This window comes from Balaenoptera physalus (genome assembly GCF_965194825.1).
Source record: "Balaenoptera physalus genome assembly, chromosome: 7".
Lineage (NCBI taxonomy): Eukaryota > Metazoa > Chordata > Mammalia > Artiodactyla > Balaenopteridae > Balaenoptera > Balaenoptera physalus.
In genome coordinates, this window is record NC_138886.1 from 96977803 (window position 1) to 97003938 (window position 26136).

Genomic DNA, 26136 nt, shown 5'->3' on the forward strand with positions numbered 1-26136 from the left:
TGCATATTAATGGCCTTCCTATTGTATCTTCAGCTTCTGCTGAAATAAGTAATGATTCAATAGGAGAGAAAGGGAATCTTTCTGAAATTCACCTTAATAACTGAGCAGCAGGCACTTCCTATACTTATGGCTTCTTTTATTACAGAGATAAAAAGCATCACATAGGTCAGGGAAATAATCCAATGTAATACTGATTAATTTTTTAGGGGAGGGGTCTTTATTTAACACGAGGGTTCCTCTCTACTATACACACTATTCTAGTTGGATTAGGTTTTCTGGAAGAGTTTTCTTATTGATTTACATTCTAAACACATGCCCTAAAGGCTTCATAAGAAATATACATGTAAGCCTAGAAAAGTACTGAGCAGGATTAGGTTTTAGAGTTTGTTAAATACAAGAAACAACATTAGGATTGTCAAGAATATGATGCAATAGAAAAATAAGTCATTTAACATACTGGGTTACACCAAATTCTTTTTCTGGCGTCTACTAAGGTGATCATTGGACTTTCCTCCTTTATCCTATAAATATGATGTGTAATAATGATTGATTTTTTTGAATGTGAAAACAACCTTGTCTTCATGAAATAAACTCTCTTTAATGGTTTTTGTGTCCATTCCCATTTCCCCAAGATTTTTCACTTCTTAATTTCTGGCAGTGCTAGATTTCTCTCATCCTCTTTCATTCCTTCCACCCTGCTGGAATTTACATGCGTCGCAATCCAGACATTAGCATTGTGTGTCATAGCAGAGAATGCTGAGACCAAAGAAACAGGCAAACTGGAAGACTATGGTGGAGGTCGTGGCATAGCTGTTAATAAGACCAGGAACCTTGCATTTCAGGAAGAACCACAATCTCCCTCATAAACATAGATGCATAATTCATAAACAAATCATAAGCAAAATATAGCACAGTGAAGATAAGATTTGTGATACTAAAGTCAACACATACATTGTCTTCAGATCCAATGACAACCCATATCATCTGCGGTGCATAAATGAGCAAAGGTAGTGGGCTATTTCCCCAAACTGGTACTTTACTATAAGGATGAAGGCTAAAAAATTCTATTTGGTGGCATAATAATAAATACATGATGGTTCTTATTAGTTTTCTTTTATTTCCTCCTTAGTCCCATGCTGCTATGTTAGGCATATTTTAGTGCCCAATATCTACTTATTGGCTTATTGGAAGGCCATCTTCATTATACAAGGACAATCAGGTCACAGTTGGCTTGAGCTGTGTGGTAGAAAAATACAGGACTAAGAGTCAAGGGACTGTGTGATAGGCCTATTTCTGCCACAAACTAGACATATGATCTTGGGCAAGTCACCTGGCTCAAACCCTACCTAGGCCTTGCATGGAAGAGGGACGCCTGGGCCCACAGAATCTCAGGGTTTCTCCATGTTGCTTGAATCTGCCCAAAACTGTCCCTGCTCTCCAGAAATTTGCTATCTAGGAGAAAAGTCAGACATATCCATAGATGATTCCGCTATCAAGCAAATGCTAAGTGGTTTGACAGAAGTAGGATGATACATGTGGAGAAATGTACTTTGCAGGATTCTCTAAAATTCTCTTAAAGGAAGTTTTTAAAGAACTACACTTTGAATCATGCTTACGATGTTACAGTACTGTTGTAAAAGTGTAGAAAGAAGGAAAACCTTGATCAAAACAGCAAAGTAGGGTTGAAATGCATATCATCAGAAGTTTCAGTGAAAAGTGATACACTGGGAATTTATAGTAAGAACACCTTGACAAACTGCACAGTTATGGTCTGACATTACTAAGAGCAATTCTATTTTCAGACATGCTTGTGATGCTTTTTGTGTTAGATCCCACAGATATACATTATTTATGTCACACATAAACTATTAAACTATTAAATGGTCAGTATTTTAAATGGAACCATACCTGACACTTCACAAGTGTTATGTGTTTTTAAATACAAAGTAAATAAAATAACTCACAGTATACCCACTATCTTACTTGACATTCTTCTATATTTTTCTTAATTTGTTCCTACATCATTTGATGATAAGAGGCAATAAAGTAGCAGACTTGAATTTCAGTCCCAGCTCCAGAAAGAGACCTTTGTTTGACTTGTTAAGTATAAAGTTGTCTTATCTCTTGAGGAAGACATTAAACATGATTTTGGTGACTACTAAGAGAGTTAACTATGCAACAAATTATTCTGTGATCAAAATATGCATAAATTGGAAATAAATATACTAGCTTAGGGTAATAAGAACAACTTATACAAGACCTCTTTTGGTATAACCAAGACTATCTTTTTATCAAGTCAAAAATCATCTTTCCATAATCTGTAAGTGTTTGTATGTGTAACTGTCTAATACCTACAAAGGTGAATATCTAAGCACTCGTGTACAAAAGGGTTCAGAGAATCAATAATTTGTACTCAGGAAATGATGCCCAAGACCCCCTCCTCGGGTTCCATTAATTGGCCAAAGTGGCTCACAGGATTCAGGGAAGTACTTATATTTACCAGTTTATCGAAGGATATGAGAAAAGATATAGATGAACATTCAGATGAAGAGATACATAGGATGATATCTGAGAAGGTCGCAAACTCAGGGGCTTCTGTCCCCGCAGTGTTGGGGTGTGTCACCCTCCCAGAATGTGGATGTATTCACCCACCTGGAAACTCTCCAAATCCTGTACTTTAGGGATTTTTACGGAAACTTCCTCATGTAGGCATGTGATCAGTCATTAACTCCCTTTTTAGCCCTTCTCCTTTCTCAAGAGAATAGTGGGGTGGGGCTAAAAATGTCAAGCCTGCATCATGGCTTGGTCTTTCTGGTGACCAGCCCTCACCCAGGAGCCACCCAGGAGCCCACCCAGAGTCACCTCACGAGAGCAAAATGAAACCAAGCCCAAGCTCACTCTGCTCGCTGCACGACAGGCCAGTACATCAGGAGACGAGGTGTTGGGGTAAGGAATAATGACTTTGTTCAGAAAGCCAGCAGATTGAGAAGATGGTAGACTAGTGTCCCAAAGAACCATCTTCCTCCAGTCTGAATGCAGGCTCCTTTTAAACAGAGGAAGGGGAGGGGGAGGGGCCCACTGCAAAGCCAACCAGTGGCTGAGTGGGACTGCTGATGGTTGCTCACTCATAGCCACGTGCCTGCCCCATCCCTATCACAAAAAGACACTTTTATATAAAATAGATAACTAATAACGACCTACTGTATAGCACAGGGAACTCTACTCGATACTCTGTAATGACCTATATGGGAAAAGAATCTAAAAAAGAGTGTGTATATGTCTATGTATAACTGATTCACCTTACTGTACAGCAGAAGCTAATACAACATTGCAAATCAACTATAACCCAATAAAAATTAATTAAAAAAAAAGACACTCCTATCACCCAGGAAATCACAAGAGCTTCAGGAGCTCTGTGCCAGGCACTGGTGGCAGAGACCAATATATATTTTCCATTATCTCACAGAATCATATTGGAAGGTGATTCCTTGCATGCCCAAGCCTGATTTTCTAGGTCAAGATGAGACTCACATTTCAGTCATAAGTCCCCCTGCAAATGAAGCAGAAATCAGGACCCACCATGATCTCCATTGATTCTAGTTGTCTAAATTAGGGACCTCCATGCTCCTCAGGTGCCCTAGTTGTTCACACTGAGGACTGTCATGCCCCAGTGACAATATCATAAAGGGTGAAGAGACTGTAATAAAAGCAACAGTAGATGCTAGAGACATGTTCATGAACATGTACATTCATGACAGTATGGCCAAATAAATATTTCACATATTAAGAAAAATTAACCAGCTAGTGATTAAAAAGTACAATCCCTAAGTGAATACCCAATTCCACCTGCCAAAAGGGATGTCCAATGATGTCATAGGGGATTTCCTATAAGACTCAAAGTGCCCTCTCTATAAGGTACAGGCAAGACTCGAAGCTCCAGGGTCTGGAGAGGGTAGGGTAGGAGGGGGAAGGCAAGGTGTATTCTGAAAAAGAGAATATGTGTAGAACACACTAGGGATATCAGAAAAGGCTACTGTAGATGACTTTAACCCAGGCCTTGGTCCTCCAGTCCCAGTGTCTACTCTAAAGATGAGAACCTAAGCTCACCTAACCCATTTCTGACTTCTGGGTGTTCCACACATGTTTCTAAACTCTGGAGAATGGAGACTGTCTATTTTGGGCAGAGTGAGAAGAAATGTGGTCAAGACAATATACAAAAGATTTAGAGAAAATGAGGACATGCTTAATTTTTGGATTTGAATATACTGCATTGGTCTGTCAAAATGTGTGTGTGTGTACAGTTTTTGCGAAGCTTTTCTAACTTCAGAAGTATAAAATGTTACTAACACAAAACATATCATTTAGAGGTTAAATTACTTATCTTTTTGTTATACTTGGTTTTGTAAATTTGAAATAATCATCATTAGTTTGAATTTTTGTGTTAATTATTCTGAGTGAAGTCGGCAAAGGTGGATGGAAACTATAACAAATTAAATATTCAAAATTAAATAAGTATAAAAAAAATTCTATTTCTGGGTTGATGAAAGTAAAAAACTTATTATATGGGAAAAGTGGTGTTCATATTTGCAACAATGTGGATGAATCTAGAGGACATCATGCTAAGTGAAAGCCAGAGAGAGAAAGGAAAATACTGCCTATTATCAATTATATACAGAATCTACACAGAAAAAAGTCAAACTCATAGAAACAGAGGAGTGTTTGCCAAGGGCTAGGGTTGGGGGAAATAAGGAGAGGGTGGCAACAGGGTACAAACTTTGTATGAGATGAAAGTCTTAGGATCTAATGTACAACATGGTGACCAGAGTTGATAATACTGTATTGTATAACTGAAATTTGCTGAGAAAGTATTGATACAACTTAAATGTAAATATGCGAGATGAAAAAACGATGGAATTGTGAACAAAGGAGATTCTGAGAGTTAAAATCGTTGGGAAACAGCCAAAATCCTGGGAGAATTTCAGAGTTTCAAAGGCTATGAAAATGGTGGGTTCAAGCCGAGATCCCCAAGAGATCTGAGGAACCAGGAAAAATGTGATTTCCAGGTGGAATGGATAGAAAATTGACTAAGGTCTAGAAGACCCATGAGGGTCGAGGGATAGAGCTGTGGGGCGGATGGTGGGGAGGGGCCGTGGTCCAGCCTCCTCCTCTATTACTCCCTCCCCAACCCTCAGGAGCCCTTTGTGACCAGACCACAGCTCTATGATGTAGGCCTAGGACATCAGTCCCCAAGTACACATCCTGTGCTCAGTTGCCTGAAGCCAGCAATGTGATTCAGATGATGGAGAATCCTCTCTTTTCTCTGAAAAGCACTTTTGATACTTGGCTGTACTCCAGTCGCACTTCCTGGGCGAGTGCCACCATCCTTGGCTTTCTGTGTGGACTGGGGCTCTATTTCCTGTTACTCTCCTACCTCCAGAATAATCTATCTTCACCACCTCCTAGGAAACATGGAAACGTCACGAAGGTAAGGAACCCTTGGGCCAGACCCACAAGCACATGCTTCTCCCTTCTTTTCTATTATTATTTCCACTTTTCTGAATCACCTACAGAGACTCCTGAAATGGGAAAGAATTGTTGATTTCCAGTTTTTCCAGATTTTCCTTATCGTAAGGATAGGAGTGATGACTTCTGGAAACTGCTTCTCTTAATGTTAACATCTTATATAACCATAGTACAGTTGTTAATACTAAGAAATTAACATTGGTACTACACTATTAAGTAAACTGCAGACTTCATTCTACTTTCACCAAGTCTTTCCATTAATGTCCTTTGTCTGTTCCAGATCCAAATAAGAATAACATGTTGCATTTAGTTATCTATCTGCCTAGTCATCCTCAATCTGTGAGAGCTTCTCAGTCTTTTCTTGATTTTCATGACTTTTTCAAGTTTGAGTATCTCTCATTTTGCTTTTTTCTGATATTTTCTCATGATTAGACTTGGGTTATGGGTTTGGGGGAAGCATAGTACAGAGGTGAATGCTTTTCTTATGCATCATATCAGAGGGTACATGATTTCAAGATGACTTATAATTGAGGATGTTATCAGGACCACTAGACTTAGGTGGTACCTGCCAGGTTTATTCACTGTAAAGTTATTCTTTTTCTCTCTCAAATCTCTGTTAGCTAGAAACCCAACACTAAACCCAATACATGATCAAAATAAAACTCCACTTCTTGGAGGCAGGAATATCTAAATATCTTTATATATTATTTGTAATTTTTCTGTAATTTATTTTTCTGGTCAATGATTTATTTATATAAGTATGGACTCATGGACATTTATTTTATTCTTTGGTTTATAATCTGGTATTTGGTTGTTTGTTTTGTTGCTCAATTTGTTAAAATTGTCTAGTTTAATCTCTGGGCTTATAATTCATTCAGTCTGTGTCTGTTTTAAGTAAACGAATGTCAAGTTGCTGTTTCTCCCTGCAGGTGCCTGTCACTCTCTAGAGTTCCTGTTGGTTGCTTGTCCTGCAACCTCAGTTTTAGGAAGGGTTTGAAAAAAGTCATTAATTTCCAACAACACTCTTTCCAGCTCTCTACATCTCTGAAGTCAATTGTAAAATGTTGATATCTGCCTTTCCTGCCTATCAGGAACACCTTTCCATTTATTCAGAAAAATGTTTCAGAAAAATACCTGGTAAAACATGATCTAAGAACTCACATGAAAATCATGGATGTATAATTACAATATAATTTTTGACTCATTGGTTCTATGTGCTTTGAAGTCTTTTCATCCAGGCTGGTGACATTGAAGAAAATAAAAATGGAGAGATTATTTCTTAGTTTCATTTCCATTCTCTCTCTTTGCATCACTTCCATTTGTCCCTCACTTGATGGAACCTATTACGCACATGAGGACCACGACTCTTGGCTTGTTTTACACCCACCTTATCAATCATGCTTTTTTGCCTTACAGCAATATGCTCACTCCCTGCTTTGTCCACAGTGGAGAACATAGTAAATTATCTAAAACAGAAAGCTCACATTACTCCCATAAGGCACAGAAAACAAGCAGGGGGAATGTTCATGTAACATCCCCATCAAGCAGCCCTCGCAGAGAGGTATAACAGTAAATATCAATGGCGAGAAAAAGTGAAGGCTTTTCAAATGGCCACACCTCCCAGGATCTTAGAAAGAAATGCAACGTGCATTTAGGACTCGAAGAGGTTTAAAGGTCAAAACAGGTCAGAGAGAGTAGACCTAAAACCATCTTATAGATTTGAGCAATTACCTGAGGAAAAAACCCATTTCCTAATATACCTGACAGATGCTGAGGAAGTAGTAGGGAAATGTACCATCTTGTATGATAAAACACAATAAAAACGTATTCTGACAGGAGACCAATGACATTTAAATTGTAAAAAGCTGTTTTCATCTTTCTCTCCAGACAACATTAATTAGAAAGAGATCCATACCTATGGAGGGTATTATCCAAATGAACTGGATAATCCGCAGACCACTTGAATTAATAAAAAAAAAAAAAACTTTTGTTTGTTGAGGGCTCAAATTATTTGTCAAAAAACAGAAAACTTAAGTTTCTCAATTGAATATTATCACAACATTAAATGATGATTCCAGAATCACTAAAATTGGAAAAGGAAGCAAAAAGTGTACTGTATATTAATGGCCTTCCTATTGTATCTTCAGCTTCTGCTGAAATAAGTAATGATTCAATAGGAGAGAAAGGGAATCTTTCGAAATCCCCAAGAGAGCTGAGGAACCAGGAAAAATGTGATTTCCAGGTGGAATGGATAGAAAATTGACTAAGGTCTAGAAGACCCATGAGGGTCGAGGGATAGAGCTGTGGGGCGGATGGTGGGGAGGGGCCGTGGTCCAGCCTCCTCCTCTATTACTCCCTCCCCAACCCTCAGGAGCCCTTTGTGACCAGACCACAGCTCTATGATGTAGGCTTAGGACATCAGTCCCCAAGTACACATCCTGTGCTCAGTTGCCTGAAGCCAGCAATGTGATTCAGATGATGGAGAATCCTCTCTTTTCTCTGAAAAGCACTTTTGATACTTGGCTGTACTCCAGTCGCACTTCCTGGGCGAGTGCCACCATCCTTGGCTTTCTATGTGGACTGGGGCTCTATTTCCTGTTACTCTCCTACCTCCAGAATAATCTGTCTTCACCACCTCCTAGGAAACATGGAAACGTCACGAAGGTAAGGAACCCTTGGGCCAGACCCACAAGCACATGCTTCTCCCTTCTTTTCTATTATTATTTCCACTTTTCTGAATCACCTACAGAGACTCCTGAAATGGGAAAGAATTGTTGATTTCCAGTTTTTCCAGATTTTCCTTATCGTAAGGATAGGAGTGATGACTTCTGGAAACTGCTTCTCTTAATGTTAACATCTTATAGAACCATAGTACAGTTGTTAATACTAAGAAATTAACATTGGTACTACACTATTAAGTAAACTGCAGACTTCATTCTACTTTCACCAAGTCTTTCCATTAATGTCCTTTGTCTGTTCCAGATCCAAATAAGAATAACATGTTGCATTTAGTTATCTATCTGCCTAGTCATCCTCAATCTGTGAGAGCTTCTCAGTCTTTTCTTGATTTTCATGACTTTTTCAAGTTTGAATATCTCTCATTTTGCTTTTTTCTGATATTTTCTCATGATTAGACTTGGGTTATGGGTTTGGGGGAAGCATAGTACAGAGGTGAATGCTTTTCTTATGCATCATATCAGAGGGTACATGATTTCAAGATGACTTATAATTGAGGATGTTATCAGGACCACTAGACTTAGGTGGTACCTGCCAGGTTTATTCACTGTAAAGTTATTCTTTTTCTCTCTCAAATCTCTGTTAGCTAGAAACCCAACACTAAACCCAATACATGATCAAAATAAAACTCCACTTCTTGGAGGCAGGAATATCTAAATATCTTTATATATTATTTGTAATTTTTCTGTAATTTATTTTTCTGGTCAATGATTTATTTATATAAGTATGGACTCATGGACATTTATTTTATTCTTTGGTTTATAATCTGGTATTTGGTTGTTTGTTTTGTTGCTCAATTTGTTAAAATTGTCTAGTTTAATCTCTGGGCTTATAATTCATTCAGTCTGTGTCTGTTTTAAGTAAACGAATGTCAAGTTGCTGTTTCTCCCTGCAGGTGCCTGTCACTCTCTAGAGTTCCTGTTGGTTGCTTGTCCTGCAACCTCAGTTTTAGGAAGGGTTTGAAAAAAGTCATTAATTTCCAACAACACTCTTTCCAGCTCTCTACATCTCTGAAGTCAATTGTAAAATGTTGATATCTGCCTTTCCTGCCTATCAGGAACACCTTTCCATTTATTCAGAAAAATGTTTCAGAAAAATACCTGGTAAAACATGATCTAAGAACTCACATGAAAATCATGGATGTATAATTACAATATAATTTTTGACTCATTGGTTCTATGTGCTTTGAAGTCTTTTCATCCAGGCTGGTGACATTGAAGAAAATAAAAATGGAGAGATTATTTCTTAGTTTCATTTCCATTCTCTCTCTTTGCATCACTTCCATTTGTCCCTCACTTGATGGAACCTATTACGCACATGAGGACCACGACTCTTGGCTTGTTTTACACCCACCTTATCAATCATGCTTTTTTGCCTTACAGCAATATGCTCACTCCCTGCTTTGTCCACAGTGGAGAACATAGTAAATTATCTAAAACAGAAAGCTCACATTACTCCCATAAAGCACAGAAAACAAGCAGGGGGAATGTTCATGTAACATCCCCATCAAGCAGCCCTCGCAGAGAGGTATAACAGTAAATATCAATGGCGAGAAAAAGTGAAGGCTTTTCAAATGGCCACACCTCCCAGGATCTTAGAAAGAAATGCAACGTGCATTTAGGACTCGAAGAGGTTTAAAGGTCAAAACAGGTCAGAGAGAGTAGACCTAAAACCATCTTATAGATTTGAGCAATTACCTGAGGAAAAAACCCATTTCCTAATATACCTGACAGATGCTGAGGAAGTAGTAGGGAAATGTACCATCTTGTATGATAAAACACAATAAAAACGTATTCTGACAGGAGACCAATGACATTTAAATTGTGAAAAGCTGTTTTCATCTTTCTCTCCAGACAACATTAATTAGAAAGAGATCCATACCTATGGAGGGTATTATCCAAATGAACTGGATAATCCGCAGACCACTTAAATTAATAAAAAAAAAAAAACTTTTGTTTGTTGAGGGCTCAAATTATTTGTCAAAAAACAGAAAACTTAAGTTTCTCAATTGAAATTGGAAAGGGAAGCAAAAAGTGTACTGTATATTAATGGCCTTCCTAGTGTATCTTCAGCTTCTGCTGAAATAAGTAATGATTCAATACGAGAGAAAGGGAATCTTTCGAAATCCCCAAGAGAGCTGAGGAACCAGGAAAAATGTGATTTCCAGGTGGAATGAATAGAAAATTGACTAAGGTCTAGAAGACCCATGAGGGTCGAGGGATAGAGCTGTGGGGCGGATGGTGGGGAGGGGCCGTGGTCCAGCCTCCTCCTCTATTACTCCCTCCCCCACCCTCAGGAGCCCTTTGTGACCAGACCACAGCTCTATGATGTAGGCCTAGGACATCAGTCCCCAAGTACACATCCTGTGCTCAGTTGCCTGAAGCCAGCAATGTGATTCAGATGATGGAGAATCCTCTCTTTTCTCTGAAAAGCACTTTTGATACTTGGCTGTACTCCAGTCGCACTTCCTGGGCGAGTGCCACCATCCTTGGCTTTCTGTGTGGACTGGGGCTCTATTTCCTGTTACTCTCCTACCGCCAGAATAATCTATCTTTACCACCTCCTAGGAAACATGGAAACATCACGAAGGTAAAGAACCCTTGGGCCAGACCCACAAGCACATGCTTCTCCCTTCTTTTCTATTATTATTTCCACTTTTCTGAATCAAATTCAGAGACTCCTGAAATGGGAAAGAATAGGACATCTACTCCTAAGAATAGGACGTCATCCCTCTAAGGGCAAGCCAGCCTGGGCAGGGGATAGAGTGAACACTAGGATTTGTATCCAAAGATCTCAGACCAGTTGTCCAGGTGTGGTAGAGGGCTCCAGGGCAAGTCTCACACACAGTGACCGGAGGTCGAGGACTGGATACTGAGTTCAATCTCAGCCAGAGGACAGGCCCATGAGCAATGGATCACCAGCTGTGAACACGTGTCTCGGATGAGGGCTGATCTGCTGGCAGTGCTGAGGCCCTGAGAGCCTCAGAGCGGGGGTTGGAGTGGCCCTGGCCTCGGGAAGCAGAGACCCACCTGTTGGAGCTCAGATGAACCCGTAGTTCAGAGAATGTGTGTGTTTCTTGAGCAGAGGAACAGTGACAAAAGAAATCCAGGGTGAATCTCACATTGAAAATCCTTCTTTATGTTCTTCAGAGAAGGAAAACAGAAAATATTTTTATCCTCTTTAAAAATGAGTGAAAGGCAAGAAAAACCACAGAGCTCTGTTAGTTAAATGTAAAAAGTCATATTATGTATGAACACTGAGTGTCTGATGCTTGTCTAGAGAGGGGAGAGTGAGAATTGGGTCCCAGGTCCTCGTTTTTTCTGTCTCTCAGCATCAGACGGAGTGGAGGGGGAAACACAAGGTTAAGATGAAAAACAGAGCTTTGAAAGGTAAGTTGTGCCATTCAGCCCTGTGTGCCCCGAGGGTTAGGCCCCATCTCTCCCAGCCCTGAGGGCCCACTCCACAGGCTCCGAGGAGGCCAGTGGCAGGGCCTGTGCCTCAAGAAACAGAACCCTCAGGGAGGTTCCTGGGAAGGAGGGCAGAACCCAGATACTTCCCAGATTCCATGTGCACAACGAAGCAGTAAGGGGCCCGGAAAAGGGTGTGGCCCAGCAGGGGTGTGTGGCCTACAGTGGACCAATAGCGCCTGCATTGGGAGGCGGGACCTCCAGGTCCGACCGTGGACAAGTTGTTTAACTTTGCTCAGATTCCTCTGTGATGTGACCCCTGCCCATTGTCCCCCACAGGGAGGATGGGAGGGCAGCAAGGGGTAATGGATATGGAAGTACTTTGTAAATGATAAACCCTTTCATGAGCTTCGCCATCACTGTCAGGGATCATGTGGCCCTGGACGCTGGTGCTTGGGCTCCAATCTCCCAATGGTGTCCCCTTAAAGGGACACAGCACTCAGCCTCCTGTAAGACCCCCTAAGCCCTTGCCTTCACCACCATGACCCAGTCTGCTGTTTTCCAGTTTTCAGAGATTGCCTGCAAGAGCTGGAAGAGGTTCGGGCCCTGACTTCACTTCTACAAAGGTAAAGAACCTTCCCCTTCTCTCCTGGGTTCTTCTTCCACCCAAAGCCTATGGTGTGACACCTGGGCTGCAGGCAGCCTGGGGCTGAGCTGGGAGGGGGAGCGCTGAGGGTGGGGTATGGCCAAAGCCCTGGGGTGAGGGACAGCAGGAGCACTGTGAAGTCAGCATGGGGGCTGTGGAGGGCTGTGGGCCACAGGTGCCCACCCCTGCCTGGCCTGCCCAGCCCTCCTGGCCCTGGGGGCTCCTGGCTGCAGCTTGTGCCTCATGTCTCCTGAAGCCACCTGGGGAGGCTCCCTGACAAGGGCAGCTCTCATCAGCTCTCCTATCAAGACCCCCCTGGTGAAGTGTGCAGAGCAGCGTCTGCTGGAGCCCACCAGCCCTGCAGGGAACCTTCAGAAAAGGCTGTTCCTGCCACGTGCCCATCAGCTGCCCTGGCTCCTCTGACCCAGGGCTCTTTACCTGTGGCCTCCACCCTGTCAAAAGAACCTCAAGACCAATCCAACTTGAAGAGAATCACCCTTGGCACTGTTGCAAAGAGCTCACCTCCAGGTAACTCTTTTTTGGCATCTACCATCGCAGCCATCTTGAGTCTTGGCCTTGCATGCTATCCCATTTTGTTCCTGTCCTTCTGGTGGAAGACTACCAAGGCCTTGTTCTTCCCCACCTCATCACAGAGTGAGTCCCGGCAAGAACACCTGTCCCACCAGCCACCAGGGGCCCCATTCCAGGAAGAGCCCACAGACAAGCAGGTAGAGACTGGTAGCCCCTCACTTGTCAACCCTGAAGTCCAGAAGCTGCTGGAGATTCTAATCACCAAGAAAGTAGAACTAAAGATTCATAAGGGGAAAGAAAAGGATGGGTCATTCTCGGAACAAATGAGCTCAGACTACCACCTGAACACTTTAGGGAATGTGTGGAAATCACTGGGTGCTGAGCAGGACAACACAACCCCTCAATCTTTCTGGAACAGGAAAGACAAAACAGAGCAGCTACCCGGTCCTCGGCAGCTCTTACACTCCGAGGTCTTGAGGGACCACTTGGAACTGACATACACCCAGCTCTACTGTGGTCACCCCTCTCTGCACAGCGAGTCCCTGGTGCCTACTAGGAGCTCTACTCAACAGCAGGCACCCTTTGTTTTATTCAGTGGAGTTTCTAATGGCTTTCCAGTTTCAATTCAACCTAGAATACCTTTAGGTCCTTCCCAGGCCGCAGTCTTGCCCTGCCCGGGGGTCCCACCCCAGCCTTTCACTCAAACCTTGCCTCTGTGCCAGTCCTCACCTCTGGCTCAGATCCAGGCCCAGCCCTACCTCCCATCTTCTCTCCCATTCAGACCACCTTATTCTCCACCCCAGATGAGTACCTGTGGACTAGATTGTCCTACATTTCAGAACAAGACACCATATTTTATCCCAGCTGAAACTCAATGTCTGAAATGCCCCTTGTTGCAGAAGCAACTGAAAAGTGGGAAGCCTTCATCCTCTGTGGTCAAAAGATCTCAGAAAGGCTTTAGCCAACTCAATCTCAACCTTCCCCAAGAGAGGGGGCGCTCTCAGGCCCAAAGGTCAGTTTCTATTCATCATGAGGACTTAATTGGCCCTGATCTCCAGAAGCAACATCTTCAAAAGAGGCTCATCAAAGATCAAACCAAGAGGGGCCTGTGCCTCAGTATCCACCTGTCTCTGTCTCTGGAATTGAGTTCCTCTCAGTGCCAATTTTTAAGGACTTATCAGGCACAGGGCAAGCAGGGACCCTGGCAGCCCTCTGCTTTTACAGGCAAAAGGAGACTGGGCCCACAGAAGATAAGGTCCAGGCACCCTAGGAGATCCCATAGGAAGGGTCAAATGCAATTTCAACCAGGGAAGGATTTTGGCAAGGGTCTAAGGCCATGTCTGAGGAGGATCTCAAAAGCTTCCTCCGGGGCCAGGCTCCCAGGGAAGTTTCTGCAAAGAAACTCTGAAAAGGAGTCAGAAAGATACCTGATGAGGCCCTTGATGAGTGACTCTGGAAACTCTTTACCCAGTAGCCCAGAGAAGAAACATCTAGAAAAAATCTTGAAAGCCCATTTGAGCACAAAGTCGACGCAGATTAATCAAGGTTTGATCCCTGTGATTGTGCGTCAATCCTGGCTTGCTGCCAACTGTGTTTTTTCTAAGCCCCACCCTCACGAGGAAATCAGAAATCTAGCACCCTTGAAGTCTTGGAAACCCTGTGTAAACTCCTCCTGTATGCTTTCCTTCCTCAGTCCAAGCATTCAGCAGATGCTGGAAGCACATATTATAAGGTGGCGGGTAAGGCACAGGTGGGGCCTACCCAAACAGGCCTTTGAGCCCATAAATCTCAAGCCATGTGGGGCTCAACCCTTGTCCTCTCCAAGGTCCACCTTTTCCCCCTCTGCCACCTGGCAATCTGGGGCACACTCAAAAGCCAACTTTGCTAATAAGTTCTTGGGAAAACCTCAGCCCCATCAGGGAATGAAAGTGATAACAAAAGCAACAGTTCCCACCCTGGTGAGTCCCCTCCCTGTTCCCTCACCTGAGCATACAGAAATCCAGAGGGCCCTGGGAAAGACTTCACCTGGTGACAGGTATGGGCCCTCAGAGGCCCCTCTGACTGGACAGGAGGGCAGACTGCCTTATCAGATGCCCACAGTCAACCTCATGGGCAGAAGCTGGGAGAATGGGACTGTCTTGGGGTTTCCAGCCGCTAGCAAAACCCTGTCACTACCAACAAAGTCAGTTGCCCAACATCCAAAGGAGCCATGCCTTAAAACACAGGTGGCTCAAGGCCGTGCCACTGGTGAGCTCCTTCAAGACTCTCACACTGATGTGCTCCTTCCTGCAGACATCTTGGCTTCTCATAGGTCTCTTTCCAGTTCCCAGAGGGAACATGCTAGTGAGGACGCGCCAGCTTTCCAGGTGGTGCCATATGACCTCAACGTGAGTGAACAGAGCAGCCAGGGGCAGCAGAAATTCAGAAAACCAAAACTTAAGGACTCATTTAAGAGCCAGAGTGAGATGTCTGTCCCAACTGAGGAGTGGAGGGGCTTTAAGAGGCTCCAACCTGGAAAGCATGAAGAAATGAGGAGCAGCCAGGGACAAGAGGAACCCAGGAAACCAAAAATTAGGGACCCGTGTAAGGGCCAGTTTGCCTCAGCTGATGAGGGGGAGGTCTGTGAGAGGCTCGAACTAGAAGAGGATGAAGAAATGAACAGCCAGAGCAAGATGTCTGCCCCAACTGAGGAGTGGAGGGACTTTAAGGGGCCCCAACCAAAAGAGCATGAAGAAATGAAGGGCCAGAGGGAGGTGCTCGCATCAGCTGAGGAGTGGAGGGGTTTCACGAAGCCCCAACCAGGACAGCATGAAGAAACAAGAAGCCAGAGCGAGACGCTTGCCCCAGCTGAGGAGTGCAGGAGCGTTAGGAGACTGCAACCAGGAGAACATGAAGAAACGAGAAGCAACCAGGGACAACAGGAACCCAGGAAAGCAAAGGTTAGGGACCCGTGTAAGGGCCAGTTTGCCTCAACTGATGATGGGGAGGTCTGTGAGAGGCTCAAACCAGAAGAGGATGAAGAAATGAACAGCCAGAGCAAGATGTTTGCCCCAACTGATGAGAGGGAGGACGATTGGAGGCCCAAACCGGGAGAGTATGAAGAAAGGTCTTCAGGACTAAAGGCTTCTCAAGCAAGTGGGATGAGCCACGCTTCTCAGGTCAGGGAAAGAGGAGAGTCCCTTGGGAGCAAACACCCCCAGCTCTCGCCAGAGAAGAGAGAGCTTTCACCAGAAAGCCAAAAAGGGACAAGGCACTTTCTGCAGTATCTTAGCCACAATAAAAAAGGCAAAGGAACAGAAAAATCCCTTCAAAAAGGCAAGCCTGTATCAGCCACTGCTCACCACCAGGAACCAATCAAAGGCAAATCTGTTGTAGAGAGCAGGGCTATTGATCCTCGGGCGATTGGAACAGCTGTTGGACAGGTCCTAGTAGACAAACTGGGGCTTCACCAAGGACTCTGTGCCTCAGAGTTAAATCAGCACCCAGAACAGCTCCAGGCCCCAGCAGAGGGGCATTCGCACTACCACAGGGTTCTCTCCTCTTCAGAACAGAGAAGAGTGTTGAAAGATACAGCCTACAGTCACCAAGCCACCCCCAAGGACCACAGCTACCTTAACAACAGCAGGCATACCAGAGGCAGAGGCGACAAGTTGGCCTTCCCACCCAGGGAACTGGAGTCCCCAGTCAGACCCTGCCAGCGTAGACCAAGGGTGGCAGGTGACTCAGGCCACCTGCGCCATCATCCAACATGTCCTCAAAAATGTGTTCCCTCTGGTCAACCAGAGTGTGCTTCTCATGCCTCTCCTGGTAGGAAAGCAGTGCAAGGAAAAGTGCAGGTCATGCAAAGAAAACCTGTTTCTTCTCATGTTAACACATTGTCTATGTGTTAATGGCTTCTTCCTACCACAATTTTTGTTTCCCAAAATAAATGTTTCTTCTCATGAGAGGTGGTGGCCTCTGTCTGTGCCCTGCTGGGGGGAAGGGAAGGGATCAGGGTCCACTCTTCCTAGGTGCCTGCTTTGGCTTCCAGATGGGATGGGGCCATGGAGGGAGGTTGATCCCAGCGTGGAATACCCATCCTCACCTCAATTCCCTCACTGCATTTAAGTTTCCATAATAGCAGCATTACAGAAACAAGCAACAGCATTCAGGACGTGTCAAGGTGAACTAAACCTAAAGACCTCCCCCTTCTCAGGAACCGGCTCAGTCCTCTCCTGCTCTCTCTCTACCTTGAACTTGTGGGACTGTAGGGGAGGGGTCTGCAGAGGCTGAAATTCCCCTCAGGCTCCAGAAAGTGTCAGAGACAAGTTCACATGTCAGAATAAGGAGAGGAGTTTGGGGGCAGTGCTAGCCCAGAGTCCAGACGTGGCAGAAACCTTGCCCCCATGTCTTGGTGGGGATAGATGATGCCTGCCGTGGAAGCTCCTCCTCTCCCCGATGGAGCTGGGATTGAGGTGGGCCGGGAGCGTCACGCGTCCTCTGTCCTTCTCACACTCTGGAGCAGCGGTGAGGAGGAGGACCGCGCACTCCCAGGTCTGAGGGTGTGAGGTGACGAGCATGGAGGCCGCCGAGGGCCGTCCACCCCTGCCCCGGAGGAGAGGACAGCCCTACTCACAGTGCTCCCCGCCCCCTGGGGAACGAGCAGGGGTGTGACTGTGTGTGCAGTCACCTCACTGTCTGTCATGTGCCCCGAGGGTGGGATGCAGGGGAAGGAGGCAAGTGGCAGAGGCGCCCATAAACGGCGCAGTGACCAAGGAGCCCCTGGCGTCCCACCACCGTGTACAGGCCCAGAGAAAAGAAGTCAGGGGCCAGCGGCTTATGGTGGCCCCAGCCCAGACTCTCCCCCTACTCCAGCTCCCAGAGCCCAGACAGAGGGAAGGCCCCTGGAGCTCCTCCACAGAGGGCCAGGCTCCCAGAGGCCGTGGAGCCCCCAAGCAGGGAAGGTTCACTTCCCCACAATGTATTTAATCAACTTTCACAGGACTGGGAGCTCACGACAGACTCGCGGTCTGTGACCTTTACCTACACGCGTGGCCCAAGGAGGCCCCCAGGGGATAAGTGGGACTTAACAGGCTCAGGGACTGTGCTGGGGTCGTAGCAAGTCTCACCTGCTGTCAGCCTTGCTCACCCCAGAGCCTGGAGGGGGAAGAGGCCAGCAGACAGGATGTGTCACCCAGCGGGTGGGAAGTGACCTGCGGAGAACGAGGGTGCCGTCAGCTTTCCTCCCCGGCCCGTCCACACGGGAAACCAGGGAGACAGGAGCAATTCTACAGAGCAATCGGGGGCTCTGTGTCACAGTCACTCCCGTGCTGCAGAGTCCTGCTCCAGGAGGGTCCCCTGATCCAGGTGACAGCTTGAATGGCCCTGCCCTACGCCTGTCAGGACCCCAACATGCGGGACCAGGACCTGCTGAGGGGGAGCGGCCACAGGCCTGCTTGTGCTGTTGTTTCTCCCTGGAGCCAGGTCTCACCTCTGGGCCCCCTCCTCCGGGGCAGACACAGCACTGGGGGCACAGCCAGGGGCCCTGGGAGGGGCTGGGACCCAGAGCACAGAACAACTTCCAGAGCTCAGGAGAGGCTGGCACAGAGCGGGACCCCTGAGCCTGACTGCTGCTGGGTCCTCTCAGGGGCACCAAGAGGTGAGTGCTGGGTTTGAGGGTGCTGGACGCCCAAGGCACCTGTCGGGAGAAGTGACACAGAGGGACACTGACAGAACAGCAAGAAACAAGAAGCTGCAAGTCCCTTTGCCCTTCTCCTTCTGTGAGGTGCAGAAAGGCCAGCAATGGAGGGCCCCCCACTAAGAGTCCCCACAGGGGGACCCACACTGACCCCACACGGGGACCCACACTGATTCCACACGGGGACCCACACTCACCCCACACGGGGACCCACACTGATTCCACACGGGGACCCACACTCACCCCACATGGGGACCCGCACTCACCCCACAGGGGGACACACACTGATTCCACACGGGGACCCACACTGATTCCACACGGGGACCCACACTCACCCCACATGGGGACACACACTGATTCCACACGGGGACCCACACTGATTCCACACGGGGACCCACACTCACCCCACATGGGGACACACACTGATTCCACACGGGGACCCACACTCACCCCACACGGGGACCCACACTGATTCCACACGGGGACCCACACTGATTCCACACAGGGACCCACACTCACCCCACACAGGGACCTCTCAGAGATAATACATAGACTTCACAGAGACCTCTCACAGGAGCCTTATACAGAGCCCTCGCTGAGAAGAGAAATCTCAAGGGACCTGCACACAGTTCCATGCAGTCCACACACAGGCGCCCAGCGCCCCAGCGAGACCACAGAGACCCTTCAAACAGCGGCCTGACACCCACTCAAATGAGCCTGAGCCACCAGCCGGCTCTGAGTGGATCCCAAGCCATGTAGCAAACTGAAGGTGCAGGAGGAGATCAGTACCAGTGCCCCCAGAGAAAATTCTTGTGTAGTTTTTAATTACTTCTGAAAAAGAAGAATTACAGATTCCCCATGAAAACCCGCAAAATCCTTTCCTTCACAGGTTTTAGTTCGCTTGAGCTCTGACTCACAGTTGAAAGAATGACAGACTTTGAAAAGAAGCAAAACTCTGCCAGCATCTAATGAGGGAAAAATCTTTGTCCAATTTTAAATATCGTTCAGTCAAATGGCATCAGGGGGTCACATGCTTTGTTTTGCTGGGGACAAGTTCCTGCACTCAAAGTGACTTCTCTCCTTTGGAAACATGATGTAGAGAGGCCTACAGCAAGTGGGATCCATGGTGAAATGAACCAGCAAAGAGGCATCTAACCCCTACTTCCTAGCTGTGCAAATGGCGTGGGATTTCGCACAGAATAGCTTGTGTCAAGTTTGTGAGGTTTGCTTTATTTTTCAATGAAGTGAGCCACCTTATCAGACACACGAAGCTTATTCACAAATGTGACAGATTTTTGGCAATATCTCTATTACATTATCTGGCATATTTGTACTTAACTGCCTAATATTAAATGATATTGTTTATTTTACTCCTTTTAAAATACAGTAGTACAGTCAAGATGGTTGTATGGTATGCGTGTCTCTAGAACGTGAAAAAATCCTAATGTTCACCTGTGATAACTTAAACTTCTGAACCATTTAGAAGAATTCATATTTTATATAATTATAAGAAACGTGCATTTTCCAAGACTCAGGAAATTTATATTTTATTTATTTATTATAGGGCTACAAAAAGGATACATTGCTTAAAAGAATTTTGAAATCTTAGAAAATATGTCACTTAATTGGTGCTTGAAATATATATTACCTCATATCGCTTGGGAATTGGCATTTTAACATCTGTTAAAGAAAGTATATCTTTAATCAGCATTTCTATTATAATAATAATAGAGGTCTCACTGTCTGCCTAATACTTTCCAAATTGTGCACTCAGTTGAGACTACATATTTCTCATTGGTCATAAATTCTGTTGCCCTTTACATGGTAAAAACTGGATAATGTACAGATGTCAAGTATTATGTCTGGTTAAGTCTCTCAGGTCACTCTGTGGGGTAACAGTGTCATGGTCCTTTCTCTCAAAAGAGAGGAGTGAGCTGATGTGAGGGCCCTGTGTATTTTCTTTAATTAAGAAAAACAAATATTCAGGCTGTAAAATATTTTACAAAATCATAGCTATTAATTTTTTGAAATGTGCTCCCTTTGTGACATTTTCTTATGTTACTGAATCACAGAACTTTGGAAAGTAGCCACAGATGTCCTCTAATAGCCAATCAATAGTATTTACTAACTAGACTAGCTCGTCGTTTTCCTATAGATACCCACAACTACAACATCTCACATTCATGAAAATGACACTCTCTTCTTGGAAGTTTAAGCTAATATTTCTAAACCATGTGTTTGAGATAAAACTAAATTCTAGTAAGAGGTATTATAAAATAATGTAATTCCCAACAAAATACATGAGGATTTAGGAAATACTGGCATCTTTCATAGGAAAACACAGTTGCCTCATCTCATCCCGATAACAAGAAATTTGAGTGACACAGCTCTTTGGTCTAAGCATTTGTGTGTGTGTGTGTGTGTGTGTGTGCTTTAGCTGGTCCTCTGGATGGGATGCATTAACATTCTTTTTTTAAGATTTGTGGGCTAGAATATTTTTACATAAGTGATGCATAGGATATGCGGTTTATAAATTAGGCTCTATGGCCATTCTCATCCCTCATGGAATGGAACATGAGGGTAAACAGAACAACCGGCACAAACAGTTTCTGGAAAAACCATTACATCTCCTTGAACTTTCCCAGTAGAAGAAAAAAAGGTGGGGACTTCAGGTAGGCAGCTGAGATACATTTGCCCCACAAATAAGTACATACATTTTAGTCTATTAAAACTGGAAGGACTCCCCCAAAGCTATCTGATGAAAGGATTTGCAAAGAGTAGATCAAGAAGGACAGGCAGGTCTAGGGTCTGCTGGCCACGGCCAGGATACCACCTAAAAGATTTGTCCATAATTGAAGGAGGAACTACAACTTGGCCAAAGTGATGGGTGCTGCTCCTTCCCTCTAGTTACTCCTAGATGACCCTGCCTTTCACCACCCTACACCCTATAGCCCTCCTGCGTTGTCTGTCTGGGGACTTACTGCGGACTTTAGATGAAGGAGATTAGGCGAGGAAGAAGAAGAGGAGAAGGAGGAGAGCAGGAGTGGGGAGGGAACAGGAGAAGGAGGATGATGAAGGAAAGTCATTACCAAAAAATGACTGTGGCCTCTTCTGTAGTCTGGTCACCTAATGAACAAATGGGGACCCTGAGACAGAGAGGGATTCCCCAAACCATACAGATACTCGCTTTCCACAACTGACGCAGACCAAATGCTTCCTCTGCTACATCATATAACCTGTGTGAAAGAATCCTTTTCATAGATCATCCAGATGATAAACCTAGTGTAAATTATTTCCACCACCACAAGGTTATGGCACGTATTACTGTTTTAGCAAAAAAAAAAAAAAAAAAAAACAATTCATTTTGCCACTTAAAGTATTTAAGAGTATACTACCCTTCTTTGATAACAGTCTGTTATTTTTCATCATAACATGGCTTAAAAGGAAGAGAATAACAAGAGAAAGAAACTTCCAGGAAAAACAATGCAATGTAGTGTGATCCACATCCACTTCTCTGGATAGAACTCCATCATGAAAAACATTAACTCTCTGAATCTTGAATCCACCTGCAATTCAAGGTCATCCATGCAGATTTTGAGAGTTGAAGGCAAAAGTACACAAAATCCAGTTCCTGGAAATACCATCCCTGCTTTGCCCCCATGTCCCCACACACCCCCTCACCTGAGCGGCATGGAGTTTCACTAAGAGACTTCTTGATGGGGAAGCCCGCCAGTCAGAGTGGACAAGACAGTATGCTAGGAGGCAGGAAGAAAATGTTAGAACTTCCATTTGCATTCCTCCTCATCTCATTCTTTTAAAATTCCTATATCTGTATAATCTTTGTCTTGCATATAAATTACGGAACCATAGAACATGCATTTAATTTGCAAATGCATAAATATACACACTGGATCTTCATGCTCAGAAAACTTTTTACTGAGTAGGAGAAGGATAGAAATGTTGGAGAACACTGACATGCACCAGATTCCTGGCCTTTTCTAAGGAATCAAACCAGAATCCAAAACAGCCATGGGCTCTGGGCTCTGTCAGGCAAAGCACATGTGTGTGGCCTGTCCAGGGAGAAGGAGAACCATGAATAAACTTTAGAATATCTGTTTCACCAAACTCTGAAACTCAGAGGGACCCCGTCAGCCCTGAGTTTCACCTTGTAGGCAGAGGGCAGATAACACAGGTAAGTGAACCATTCTCCCCCCAGTTGCCTGCAAACACCATGCAGCTGTGGATTGGTAGGGACCCCAAGTCTGTAGTAAGAGCACAGATCCAGTTAGAATACAGTGCAGGAACTTCCAGACCTTCCAGCAGCATCAGAGCTGCAGGGGGAATGTGTGAGGGTGTAGAAGCAAGGGGGACCTCAGGCAGCATCTAGCAGAGATTGGTGAACAGCAGCACACACCATACCCAGGAGAATGGCTTTTAGTTAAGAATGCAGTGGTTTGCATTTACATTAGATTGTTGAAAGCATCCTGTTGCTTTCGAGGCAAAATTCTGAAGGCAGTAGTTTTATTTACTAATTTAAAAAACAGGTTTTACATATAGAAAATCCACTGGAAGGTGTTTTGGATCAGGTAAACAGTTCTGAAGAAAGAAAAGAAAAATGGACTCATTAAGTCAAATTTATGGATATAGTGACTTGACTAGTAAGCAGGAGAGTAAAAATATTAGACAAAATTAAACATCAGATCAATATACCTAGGGTGCACAAACACTGATCACACTCACAAGCTGGCATATTGAGAAAGGGTCTCAGCTATTAGGCCAAGCAACTGCTGTGATCCAGCTTAAGCACAGGCAGATCGGATACACTTTCTCCCAATTCAGGGGTTTTAAGCTAAGATGAGGGGAGTTTAGTCAATAATGAAGTTTTAGTGAAAGCAGCATCGGTAGTTGTCAGCACTTGCCATTGGAAGATAATGTGTGAACAGCAAGTTGAGAAAGAGAAGTATTTCAGTTTTGATGCCAAAACCAATCACTTGAACACATTACTAGATGTAGAAAATGGACTTAAGAGTCTATACTGGTCGATCCACTGCACACTGTCTACATTACCCAGTAATCTTCAGTAGTTGTCAGTATTTCACACACTCTGATCTCTAACACAGCGGGAAGGTCAGATATACTTGTCAAGGTCAAGCTGGATGTCAGTGAAGGACTCAGTGAAAGTGTGAAAATCTTGCAACTTGCTCTCAGATAGATGACCATCAAATGAAACATTTCATGATATGATATATAATAAATGATATATAATATGACATGACATGATTAATGTATCAATACACAAAGGAATGGTAAAAAATACTGATTGATATGATATGATATGACATATAATACAAAATATATGATATGATATGACATGATTGATTTATCAATACAAAAAGGAATGGTAAAAAAAATACTATACATTACAAACTTGAAAAAAGTGTTGCCTGATAATCTCTGGAGACATACTCTATTTTTAATTTCATCCCACATGGCTTCATGGGCTATCATGTCTACACTCTTTTTATTAGGGTAACATTTTTGCTTTTACTCAGTATATGGATAATTTAGCAGTGGTTAAATTTTTTTTATTAAAACACTTTGTATTCAAATTATGAGCAGACTTTATATACAGTTTATTTGTGCGTGTGGATGTCTTCTTTGTTTTATGTCATCCCACTGTGATATCATTTCACCAGTTTCCTACTGAATAGAGTTGGGGAGGTGTACTGATAAGAGATTTAAATCCTAAGCAAAGGGAATCAACGTGCCCAGGCTGAGAAAGTATTTAAGGGAAGATGGATGAACTGAAATCTTACTGGTGGTTTTCACATTTATGAATTTTTACTATATCAAAATATAATAAGTATAAAAAATGGGACTAGGGGAGCTAAGCAAATCTTAGAAAATAAATTCAAGCTACCAATGCACTTACTCTGTTAATCTGTTTGTCCTTCATACAAACAGATGTATGGGTTTGGCTAGAAGACCTGTACTTTTCCATTGATTTCTAAAATTCTAGAATGATGCCTTCCAATTGAAGCTAAATGCTTCCCCCATGCTTCATTTGTCTTGTGAGAGAAAAAAAAAAAAAGCAAAAACAACAACAGCCCTGATGATATCCAGAGGTAAGCCTGGACATAAATACCAAAAGGTATCACAGAATACCAATGCCAAGCAAGATTACTCTGAGATAATGATGAAGTGAGATAAAGTGAAGGCAATTCACAACTGTTTTCTAAGTACAGAAAAAGAAGTCACTGTGCCATCCCCCCAAAATACCAAACACTCCATTCTCTTGGTTAAAATGAGTGACATCTACTTTGTTTCCAGTAATGGCTTTATTTTGACTATAGTCTTCCCTCTTGTAGCTAAAATTTATTGAGATGAATTATAGAATTGCCTTGGCTTTCAGCATCCAATTTAAAGTGGCCCATCACTTTCAGACCCTCTCCCAAGTCACCCAACTAAAGCCCAAATCTTGTAGTAGCTCTTTTCTAACACCCTCTTACTGAGACACCCCAGGATTCCCCATGGTGTGTGTCTTCCCTCACTGCCATGAGTAATAAATCCAACTTGTTCTAGACTAAACTGGTTCCCAGGTGTGTTCCTGGTTGTTTTGGCTGGAGAACATAGACGTTGGAATGATCTCATCCTAACCAGCTAACTCTGGCACCCCGTGGAGAACACCCCCATTCTTCAGCCCTTTCACTAAACACTGCTTACTCCAGAAAGCCTTCTCTACTGCCCCAATGAGGACTGGTCCCCTGTGCTGTGTTGCCTAGACCACTTTGCACTTCTCCCCTGTGACAACCACTGCATATCTTTTTTTTTTTTTTAACATCTTTATTGGAGTATAATTGCTTTACAATGGTGTGTTAGTTTCTGCTTTATAACAAAGTGTATCAGTTATACATATACATATGTTCCCATATCTCTTCCCTCTTGTGTCTCCCTCCTTTCCACCCTCCCTATCCCACCCCTCTATGTGGTCACAAAGCACCGAGCTGATCTCCCTGTGCTATGTGGCTGCTTCCCACTAGCTATCTATTTTACATTTGGTACTGTATATATGTCCATGCCACTCTCTCACTTTGTCACAGCTTACCCTTCCCCCTCCCCATATCCTCAAGTCCATTCTCTAGTAGGTCTGTGTCTTTATTCCCGTCCTGCCCCTAAGTTCTTCATGACCTTTTTTTTTTTTTTTTCTAAGATTCCATATATACGTGTTAGCATACGGTATTTGTTTTTCTCTTTCTGACTTACTTCACTCTGTATGACAGACTCTAGGTCCATCCACCTCACTACACTGAAAGCTCCTTGCAGGCAAGAGAGAGGAGTGAAGCATGTCTCACCACATTGCCAGTACTTACTCTAGTCCCTGATGAAAAGTGTTTATTAAAAGTTTGTTAATTAATGGACACAAGAATTAAAGTTTTCTAACTTACCTTCTGTATAAATCACAGGAGTGTAATGACATCTCTCAAGTAGCCAATATATTTTGAGAAGAATCTGTAAGAATAAAACAGCATTAAAAATTGATGTTTAATAGGGCAAAGAAAATTCCCAATTATTGAATTTATCATTTATTTTATATTTCAAATATGGATATCCTTGTA

General features: G+C 43.9%; 1 protein-coding gene and 1 long non-coding RNA gene across 5 annotated transcripts; one reads left to right on the forward strand and one right to left on the reverse strand.

The window, feature by feature from the left end:
• Positions 1-482: 482 nt before the first annotated feature.
• LOC309664505 lies at positions 483-26127 on the reverse strand. 4 transcript variants are annotated; one of them, XR_014265841.1, is made up of 4 exons: positions 25966-26127; positions 22202-22275; positions 17952-18035; positions 483-810 (listed from the first exon to the last, which is right to left on the reverse strand). It is a non-coding gene; the product is annotated as an uncharacterized lncRNA (long non-coding RNA). The 4 variants fall into 4 exon arrangements; XR_014265842.1 differs by having other exon boundaries at positions 22202-23116; XR_014265843.1 differs by lacking the exon at positions 483-810 and adding an exon at positions 8523-9691.
• LOC309664316 (spermatogenesis-associated protein 31A5-like) lies at positions 11412-17390 on the forward strand (the record flags this gene model as incomplete). The annotated part of the gene is made up of 5 exons (XM_082469496.1): positions 11412-11648; positions 12232-12292; positions 12569-13755; positions 15136-16001; positions 17247-17390. Exons 1-5 carry the CDS (start codon positions 11627-11629, stop codon positions 17388-17390), a joined length of 2280 nt encoding a protein of 759 aa, XP_082325622.1. The 5' UTR covers positions 11412-11626.
• Positions 26128-26136: the final 9 nt, after the last annotated feature.